Genomic DNA, 10,640 nt, shown 5'->3' on the forward strand with positions numbered 1-10,640 from the left:
GTTAGACAAGCTCACCTGAGGGACCTGTATTAATTGTGGAATGTGTGTTTCACATACTCGGAGTAGAAAGTACATGGGCTTTTAATGGAAATGGTAAAGGATATGGAACAAACTCATATTTATGGCTTATGACCTTTCGTGATACAAGAAAATTACTCACAACTGAAATGGACACTTTTAAAATGGACACTTTCTGTGGGACTTTGATCGGACTTTAGCAAACGGCGTGTTTCTACCATAATTAACTTGCAAGTGAAACAGTACCTTGCGGTGCTTCAATCATTAGATCTTTCCTACTTTCAGGAAAGTACAGCAGAAGCCTGTCTCATTTAAATTTGCTTAGAGCAGATAATAGCTAATAAAGACTGGGTAGAATTTAAGTAGCTGAGTAACACTGATTTTCCCCCCGTGTGTTTATTATATTTAAGGGACCAAGTGCGCAGGCAACAGGTGATAGTGTTGTTAGGAGCCTGTCACGCCTTAGACACCATTGAGAAAACCCAAACTTTAAAATAAATCCTCCGTCCCCCTTTCCTCTGGCCATCTAATCACAGTCCCTAAGAGACTCACCTAGTGAATTAGCTTAGAGGAGAAGCCCAAGGGCTTGGCCGCGGAGACCGCAGCCCCCCAAGGGCAGGAGCTGTCATCTGCCTGAGGAGGCGGCATGTGCGGCTCAGCGGTGGTGCTTTCTGTGCTCAGGCTGCAACTCTGTGATTTCTAACGTATCTGTGCTCTCTTTGATTTCTGCTCCTAGGCCATTTCCAGATATTGTGAAAACAAAAACCTGTGCAGGGCGGCTGTAAGAAAATCCCGCAGCTGCGATAACGTTAGTGCTGCGCAGCGGGCCAGTGCCATCTTATCTTAAATGAGGAGTGAGGGGCTGGGACATGGTGAGCCCCCCATGTGCCACGAATGGAGAAATGTCACCGCTCCTGCTCAAACCCAGCTAAGTGATTTCCTTTTAGGGGAGAAATGAGGGGAATTAACATAGTCAGCTTCTCATCTACAGTAACAAGGGCTGTGGAAATACCAAGGTGCCTCTTCCAGCAAGTTTAGTATTTCCTCTTAAAACAGAAATGAAGATTTTCAACATCATGAGGAACTCTTTTAGCCTAAGCTTAATCCATGAGCCTTAGTATTTTTCATTTCCCTTTTGATTATTTTAACTACTAGAGGATATTACATTTGTTTATTTTTGCTTTCAATTTTTGGAGAAATGGGAAATTTGTATCTTAAACTTTTCAAAATTTCTTGTTTACCACCTACATAGTGTTCTCTTTTGAGCTTTGATGTTCCCATTTAGAAAGCTTAAAGTACCTCTTTCTATATACTATAGTTACAAATGCTTTAATGTTTACTTTGATATTGGGGTGAGGGCCTTTTTGGACATCAGAAATTTCTTAAATATTTTTTGTTGCTCCCTAGTTCAAAATGGGCACTTTTTTTTCATTATGTGTTATTTCCTTTCCTCCTGAACTTTTTAGACATTGTTAGTGTATATGAATTACTTTAAAGTAATTTTAATTATGAGTTTTAATTTCAGTTTTTTAGACTTTGAAGACTTCACTTTTTTAAAAATTGATGTTCGAGGGAGAGGAAAGGAGAGGGAGAGAGAGAAACATAGATGTGGGAGAGAAATATCTACCGGTTGCCTCCCTTACAGGCCCGGAGACCAGGGATCAAACCCAAACCTGGGGATGTGCCAGATCAGGATCTGAACCTGCGACACTCCACCAAGTGAGCCAACTGGCCAAGGGAAAGATTCCTCTTTAAAAGAAATCAAGTAACAACTCCTCTCATTATGAAAATCACATATTCTGTGGCCTTTATCCTTTGAATATTCTTATGTAATTGGCCTACAAACTGCCAGAATGAACTAGTAAAATGGAGATTTCTGGTGGTACAGAAGCTAGAGGAAAAGAGTGGCTGTTCTCTTTGTCTTTTTAGGAACTATCTTGCTGGCAGGTGGCCTTTGGTAATCGGTAGTTCCAAGGGCTTATATTGAATAAGTGACTTATTCTAAGTATAATGGATTCCATTGCCTATCATCTCTGGAAATTATTTTTAGAGAAATTAGCCAACTGATTTCTAGAAAGTGAATTCTGACTGTCTGTAATATTCATCTCGCTTTCCCTGTGGGACTGTCTATGATGCCCTGTTTCCTCCTTGAGCTAAAATGTGTCTGTGACGTCAGAATCTCCTCTCCTGCTCTGCAGTTACAGTGGCAAATTGTAGGAGCAGCACATTGGCAAGGAAGAAATTATAAAATGAGAACAGTTCAATCACACCTCTTTTTCAGGATTTTCAAGTATAAGCTTTCAGAAAATTTACCATTTTTAGAGTTGGTAATACAGTAGAAGGAAATGAGTGGGAAATATTCACAAGGACGATAGTCAAAAATGTCATTAATATTGTTTTAAATATTTTCTAGGTTTTACTGGGTTGCATGTAAGTATGTTTACTAGTTCACTAAGATTATCAAACTTTTGGCAGGAATAGCTGAACAAATTAAAATCTCTTTTAAAGATTAGGTGCTTAAAGCCAGTCTGTATTAAAATGTAAAGAAATAGATTTTTCTGTAACATTTTTTATTTATATCTTGGAATATACTGCGGACTTACTGTAGACTGTGCTGTACATTCCGTCATGATAGGTTCCATGGCCTCGTAATACCTTAACTTTGGTTCTCCAGTAATTGGTGGGCATACTCTATTGAATTCCCCTCCGAAAAATATACCTTAGTAATTTTCCAATTTACTTCGCCTTATTTTAAAAGTGGATATAAATAATACCGTATTTTAAGTTTGTGTTTTATAATTGTATAAATTTGAAAAGTTTTCTTAGCTGAAAATGTGAGAATTTACCTTACATGTTGACAAGTTAAATTAACTTACATTGACATTTTTTTCCAGGTAACAATCTATTTGACCTCTTTTTCCCTCTTTCCCAGGTGTGTTCTTTCTCTCATGTTTTATATGTTCCAGCATCCTGCCTGCCAAGCTTTTTATTTAGGTTCCCTCCTTTCTCTAAATTACTGTATTTATGTCAACTTTTGTAGTGTATGCCAGTAAAATTATTTAATTAATCAGGCACAGAAAAACTAGTATAACTTGGGAAAGGTTAGATAGAATTTTTATTTTATCCTGAAGTTTTCCGCATTGTGAATACTACATTCTGCACAAACATTCATTTCATCGGCTTGTGTGGTGTGTATGGTTTTGGCTTCCAGTAACGCACTTGTTTGCAGTAATGAATCCTCAAGTTCAATTTCAGATTGTTTCCCACACAAAATTAAAACTAGACTTTGAAAGTCTAGAGTACTGTGACCTTTTAAATTGTAAATCAAAAATTTTTAATTTTTAATGCTTACTGAATCATTTTCTTTCCCTAGTGAGAGTTAATATTTGAAAGTAGTAAGATTTGCTTTACAAATGTATATAAACACCTATGAAATTGTTCGTGGTGATAAATTGGAGTAGGTATTTTGATTTATCATCGAAGACTAACTTTGGGAGCCAGCACTCTCTGGGTTGAAATCTCAGCTCTATTTATTGCTGTGTGCGCTTGAGAGGATTCTTCCCTGTGCCTCAGTTTCCTCTTGTGCAAAATGAGGACTGACAGGGTTGTTATGAGGATTAAGTGAGGTGAGACCTGTAGAGCACTTGGGAAGGGGCCTGGCACTTAGAGAAGTGCTAACTAAGCATTACCTTTGACTTAAATGCTCTTTGATTTACTTGGATTTTTTTCAAATTTATAACTGTACCATATTAATAAACATAATCTAAATAAGTTACTGAAAACTTCTCAACAGTTATATGAATTACTGAGTCAACAAAGCTGTCATTGAACCCATGTAGTTTCAAAGCGCTATGCCTTTTTATACACATTTGTTGAATAATTAAGCATTAAACCTAAAGATTTATATTACAAAGAGAAAGATTAGGTATAATGATTTTACTTGGATCTATGGCTTGTAATGTGTCCTGCACTTTTAAATAATCTTTCAATAATGTGTGAAGCTCCATGATTGCCAGTATTTTCTCATATTTTATAAAATTTCGTAGCATAACTGAATTGACAAGAAGTGTTTCTTATTAAATCGCCTGGCAATACTCTCAGTATTCTGTTCATTTAATTATAATCCTCCTAAGTAAGATGTTGAAATATAAATTTATATTATTATAAAATTGAAAGTAAAGTGAGGATTTTAAGGGAATAAGAAAAGAGGGAAAATTTTGATTGCTTAAAGGTGTTTGCAGCCTGCTGTGTGTATCTTGTGTCACTTACTTGCCATGTGTGCTGCTAAAAAGTGTCTTTTATGTAAAGCTGACTTGGCTGTGGAAGAGCTTGTCTTTGAGTGATTTCATGGAATAATTTAGTAAGTAACATTGAAACCCTGAAAATACTTACCTTGTGGACACATTGCCATTTAAATCTCTTCATCGTGGGGAAAGGTGTTTACATTTCTATGCCTGAGTTTTAATCTGTTTTCAAATTAAAAAAATAATTTGTAAATGTGTACTTAAGTCATTTAAATTCCTAAATTAACTATCAAACTACACTTTGTATAACATTAAAAGCTTTTTCATCATTATAGTGAAAAATAATCTTAGCTTAATGTTTCTCTGTCCTGAGTGAGTGTAAAGGTTTCTAGTGGACGTGACATTAGGTTGTAGAGTCGGAAAACAGATCCTGTTGCCCTTTTCAATGCCATGGTAATGAATTTGGATTTTATATTAGGTGTAGTGAGGAGCTCTTGAAAGATTAGGCAGAGAAGAAAGAAGATCACTTAATATTATTTTACATGTAATTATCAAAATGTGATCAAAGGTAAAAAAATAAAGTCCATATTATTTTATGCATAACAACTTCTAAAATGTGATTGGTAAACACAGAGGTGCTAAATGTTAGCAATTTGGGGAAAATGTTGTAGGCTTTTAAACTGAACAGATACTGTTTATTGAGGACCTGTTTCCATGAAGCAGTCAGGTATGTTCTTTACACATATCTTCACAGAAATTTTCTTGAAAGGATGCCATTATTTTCCCTCTTTTATAGTGGAGAAAATTTTAGACACAAGGAAAAATGAACTAGGGTCACAGAGTTAGGATTCAAAACCATGTCTGCTTGGCTTCATTTTCCCAAGGTGTTTTCCATTATGGCTCTTTTCAGGGGAGAGGCGAGAGGGGGGAGGCTGAAAATTGAGGAAAGGAAAGCAATCTTCTAATCCACTGAGGGGTTGGGCTGCACAGCCTGACTTCTGTCTTCCGTGGGCTCATTTGTGGTAGTTCCTTAAGCGTGTTGACATCCCAGAGACCCGGCCTACACATGGAAGATTTGATCGAGGCCTTGGAAGGTGCAGGGGCCCAGGATACATCTTTTTCTTAGGAAATTCAGATCTGGTTTTTCTTTCTAGATGTGAAATCAGTTTTCAGTAATTCCAGCCTGCTTTGCAAACTCATATCCCTAAGCCTAGTCAGTTATGAATAATTACTGTGCAAAATGTTTTGAAAGAATCTGCTCCACATTTTACCATTGTTTTGGCCATAAGAGCAGCTGACATGGTGGGGAGACCTGTGTAACAGAATATGGGGAGCGCTGGCTTACAAGCCCATGAGCAGAACCGAGGGAAAAACTGAAATTCCTGTAGTTCAAGAAATAAAAAGTGAGCAAGGAGGGGGTCGGGCACACCAAAGCAGCTGATGCCACTAGAAGGGAAGCACCCAACTCACCTTCACTTGCATTCGCACTTTTATTCAGATACTTGGACACGATGAGCAGGAAATTACACCAACCTGAGCTCCCAGCAGAGGAGCAGCGGCCACTGTGGATGGACAGAGAAGACAGACGACAGCGGGACACACAGGGAGGAAACAGTCTTTGTAGAAAAACTGAAGAGGTGAGAGGGACATTTCAAGAGTGTGTGTGTGTGTGTGTGTGTGTGTGTGTGTGTGTGTGTGTATTATCCTCACTGGAGGATATTTTTTCCATTACTTTTCAGAGTGGAAGGGGGTGGGGGTGGGGAGAAACAGAAACATAAACATGGATGTGAGAGAGACACACTGACTGGTTGCCTCCCACAGCAGCCCCGACTGGGGCCGGGGATCAAGCCTGCACCCGAGGTGCGTGTCCTTGGCTGGAATTGAACCCGGGACCCTTTAGTCCACAGGCTGACGCTGAGGCAAACTGGCCAGGGTGATACATTTAAAATATAAAGAGAAAAATTGTGAGCAGTGTTTAATTTGTAAATAATTTTAGCTGTCTATCATAGTTCTTGAAGTCATTTCAGGTCTAAATAATTTACCGACATTAATCTTTCTTCACAGCTATAATATACAAGTTGTTACATAAAATACTGAGACTCATACCACAAACTATATGTATGAGCCAGTGTCTGCTCTTAAGGAGACGATTGTGAAAGTTATAGACACCATTTAACCCCCACAGCCCTCAGTGTGAGGAGGAGACTTTTTCAGTTTAGGTTTAGTAAAAATCACCCTGCAGAGAGAACCAGGCTGCATCCCCAGGCGGAGGGCAGGAGGGAGCCGCCCGTCCGAAAGCCAGGGCGACTCTCATTACCCGGGACCTGGTTTCTGTCAGGTCCTGACTTGCTCTGACCTGCTTGGTGGTGGAAACACTGCAGAGGCTTCTTGTAAACACCAGTGACAGTGACACTGTGCTCTCTAGGGATGGACGGCACGAGATGCTGCTTCTGGCAAAGACCACAGAAGATGCTGAAGGAGAAGCTGGGACAGAGGGACAGCGGCGCAGAAGCAGAGGAGAGGGCGCCGAGAAGGTAGGTTTCCCTTCGCCTCTGATCTCGGCTGTTAGAGAAGCTTCTGCTGGTTTTGATTTTTGAAAGTACACTACACAGGACGGCGATGGATCAGCTTCCCCAAAGATCTGCGTTATACGAAGCTGAAAGTTAGGGAAAATTTTACTATAGATCTGTCATTATTATATTTTGACTGTAATATAAAAAGTATTGCACTATTATTTGATGCAACTACTTTTGAATTTTTCTCACACCATAAACTATACTTCCAATCCCTATCGAAAAATAAATTATATAAATGATTTTTTCTTATAATCAGAATTTCTTGGGAAAAGTTCTCAATTGTTACCACCAGTTAATTTTGGAGTAAGTGCTTTTAATTTTCAATAATGTATAATATTTTATGATTTAGAGTCTCAATCTGTTTTTTTGTTTTTGATTTTTTATAAAATCTATTTGTATTGATTTTAGAAAGAGGAAAAAGAGGGATAGAGAAATAGAAACATCAATGATGAGAGAGTCACTGATCGGCTGCCTCCTGCAGGCCCCTTACTTGGGATCGTGGCTGCAACACAGGCATGTGCCCTGAAGGAGAAGGAACCCCGATCTCATGGATCCTAGGTCAATGCTCAACCACTGAGCCACCCCAGCCATGCTAGAGTCTGAATCCGTTTAAGAGAAAAATAGCTTGTAATTCCAGTGCCACCCTATTAACTTTTTTTCAATCCTCACCTGAGGATATTTTTTCCATTCCTTTTGAGAGAGCGTGGAAGGGGAGCGAGAGAGAGGAAGAAACATTGATGTTGGAGAGACACATTGATCAGTTGCCTCCCACACACACCCCGACAGGGCCAGGGACTGAGCCTCACCCAAGGAACGTGCCCTTGGCCGGAATCGAACCCGGAACCCTTCAGTCCTTGAGCCAGTGCTCTGACCACTGAACCAAACTGGCTAGGGCTGTTCTTCTTTTAAGTTGTTATTCCTAATCTAAGCCCTTTAACATAGACATACAAATTTTAGAATCGGCTTGTCAATTTCTAACAGGAAATCTTCCCGACAGTTTCATTGGAAATGTGTTGACTCAGTAGATTAGTTTGGAATCAGTTGATCTCTTGAGAATACTGAGTTTTCCAACTCATGAACCAAATATGTCTCTCCATTTATTTAGGTATCCTTAACTTTTCTTATCGATGATATGAGTTTGTAGTGTACAAGTCTTACACATCTTTTTGATGCAATCATCCCTAGGTATTTCATAATTTTCACTATTATTATTTGTATTTTTTCCAAATTAGATGTTATAGAAAACCAATATTATATTCATCTTATATTCTGGGTTATTAGAAATATTTATTTAGTTCTAGTAGTCTTTTTTCAGATAACAATTGATATTCTACACAAGTGATCATATTGTCTGTAAACAGAGGTAGCTTTATTTTTTCTTTTCAAATTCTCATCTTTTTTGTATTTCTTTTCTTGCCTGATAGCGTGGACTAGAACCTCCAGTATAGTGTAGAATAGAAGCTGTGATAATAAACATTATCAAATACGTCTTTGTCCCTCCTGTCTACAGACACATGAGGCTGCTTGATGCTGTCCCCCATCTCCCTGAGACTCTTTTCCTTTTTTAATTTTTTACTCTTTCTCTTTTTCTTTTAGATGGTCTCTGTTCCTCAACAAACATTAATTAATTTCTTCTTTTGAATTGTCTACTAGGCTGTTAATGTATCCATTGTATTACTGTCTCACACATTTAAAAATTTATTTAGGTCCTTTTTATATCTTTTATGTCTCTTCTTTGACTTGCGAATATGTGGGATATGAATATGTTATCTAAGTTAATGTTCTTTTCTTTAATTCTAACATTTGTATCATTTCTGGGTCATTTTTGATCAATTTACTCATTTTATGGGTCATATTTCCCTGCTTCTTGATATGCTTAGTAGTCTTTGATAGGCTGCCAGGTACCATGAATTTTACTTTTTGGGTGCTGAGTATTTTTATGTTCTTATAAATGTCTTTAGCTTTTCCCTTGGATGTAGATAATTTATTTAGAAACAGTTTGATTGTTATAGGTCTTGCTTTTTAAAACCTGTTAGATGGAGCCAGAAGCATGTTCAATCTGGGGCTCCTTATTCCCGGTCCTGAGGCAAGGCCCATTTACTGCTCTACCCAGTGCACTGTGAGTGGCATTTCCCAGAGTGGCTGTTGAGAATGGACATGATAGGTGGGGGAGGGGCGCTGTTCTCCCTGATCCTCTCGGATGGTCATGTCCGTGGCCTTGGGTAGTTTTTTTCACACGCATGCACTGATCCATTCTCTTGCTGAGTACACTGGGGATCCCTCTGAGGAGTTCTGGGCTGCTTGCTCTGTGCAATTACATCCTTTCTGGTGCATCGAAGATCAATAGTAGTCCAGAGATTCACAGACGGAAGTCACATTTCATGTATTATATTATGTTTACTCAGAAATCCTCCAGTTGAAGATGATTTAGAAATTCCCTTGGCTTCCCGGGACAGCTGTGGATTAAGAGACCCTTTCTCATCTGAAACTGGACTAGTTCCCCAAATATGTGCAGTGAAGTAAATTGTGTTACTACATGTTAAATATATGTATCCATCAAGTTTGACCATAATTGGGATTTGTCCCTTACTTACTGCTCTCCCAAATTTGTACTCAGAGTAACCTTACAAGTCACAAGACAGGAAATACTGTTCATTTCCAATGTACTCTCATATTATAAATATTTGTTTTGCATTTCTAAGTAGTAATTTGATGTTAACCAATATATTTTCTTCAATGTTTTAGAAACAACCCCTTTTAGAAAAGAATGAACTCTCACAAGAAACTGGCTTCAAAAGAGAAGAGATGGGACAATATACATCTGATGACAGAGGACAAGACGGAAGACATTGTGAACGCAAGAACATGAAGAGTTGATGTGATTCTGTACAAACTGTTTTCCATGTATTTACATTATATTCTTTTGTAAAACTTTACTTACACTTGTTGTACTTGCTTTGTACCAGGCACTGTTCTAAGCATTTTTCTATTTCAGTTCAAGGTGATAAGCAGACATATATGCAAAAAACAAACAAAGGTTCTTGCCAAGTGTTTCTGTGGACAGGCCTGCCTGTACTGCAGTTGTAGGCAATTTTCCTGTACTTAAAATAATGCATTTTTTGCTACTGAAACTTGAAAAAGTTGTGTGTAAGATAATGGCTATTATATATCACTATAGTTTTGTGCTGTGTTGCCAGCCAGAAAGAATAATAGACAGAAGCAGAGAAAAACAAAGGGAAGAAGGGAGGAGGGGGAGGGTCCCAGGAGGGAGGGAGGGAGGAGGGTGTGGGAGGGAGGAGGGGGAGGGAGGGAGGAGGGGAGAAAGAATGGAAGGAAAAAAGAAGGAAATGAAGAAAGTTTCAAGGAGGAACAGTCAGGACTTTGCTATGCCTGATCTCTACCAGCTTCCTTTTATTTATAGTATTATAAAATATAGGGGATTTTGTCAAGTCATTTTAATTAATAATATTAATTAAAATTTCATGGCCTGAATGCAAAAAATGTAGACGTGTTTTAATTATCTGTGACGATGTAGTATCAGGAAGAACATGATCACCCCCCCTGCGGCTGCCATCAGAGCATCCCCTCAGTCCCCTCTGTCCCACTGACCCTGTGTCTAGGTGAGAGCCTGCCTGGGCCACTCCAGCCAATTACTGACTCCCCTCCACTGGCTCTTAATTTAACCTTCAAATCCATTTTGTAAACTGCTACCTATTGATGCTTTTTAAAACTCTCTTCAAATTCTTTCTTTTCCTGACCTCAAAACTTAAAGATCCCCATGACTTTCAAATGAAGCTGAGAC

General features: G+C 38.6%; 1 protein-coding gene across 5 annotated transcripts in view; it reads left to right on the forward strand.

Annotated features, from left to right (window-relative positions):
- The window catches only part of LOC308552038 (cyclin-Y-like protein 1), a 72,181-nt gene extending 61,854 nt beyond the window's left edge, over positions 1 to 10,327 (forward strand). For 4 of the 5 annotated variants that reach the window (XM_081163002.1, XM_081163005.1, XM_081163003.1 and 1 more), the window contains 2 exons: positions 755 to 890; positions 5,761 to 5,793. In XM_081163002.1, the coding sequence (XP_081019128.1) occupies positions 755 to 865 (111 nt within the window). In that variant the 3' untranslated portion in view covers positions 866 to 890; positions 5,761 to 5,793. Of the gene's footprint in view, positions 1 to 754; positions 891 to 5,760; positions 5,794 to 6,687; positions 6,797 to 9,583 lie in introns of those variants that run through there. The other variant, XM_081163006.1, reaches the window with a different exon arrangement.
- The last annotated feature ends 313 nt before the right edge of the window (positions 10,328 to 10,640 follow it).

The sequence above is a fragment of the Miniopterus schreibersii genome (genome assembly GCF_964146895.1).
Source record: "Miniopterus schreibersii genome assembly, contig: HAP1_SCAFFOLD_94, whole genome shotgun sequence".
Lineage (NCBI taxonomy): Eukaryota > Metazoa > Chordata > Mammalia > Chiroptera > Miniopteridae > Miniopterus > Miniopterus schreibersii.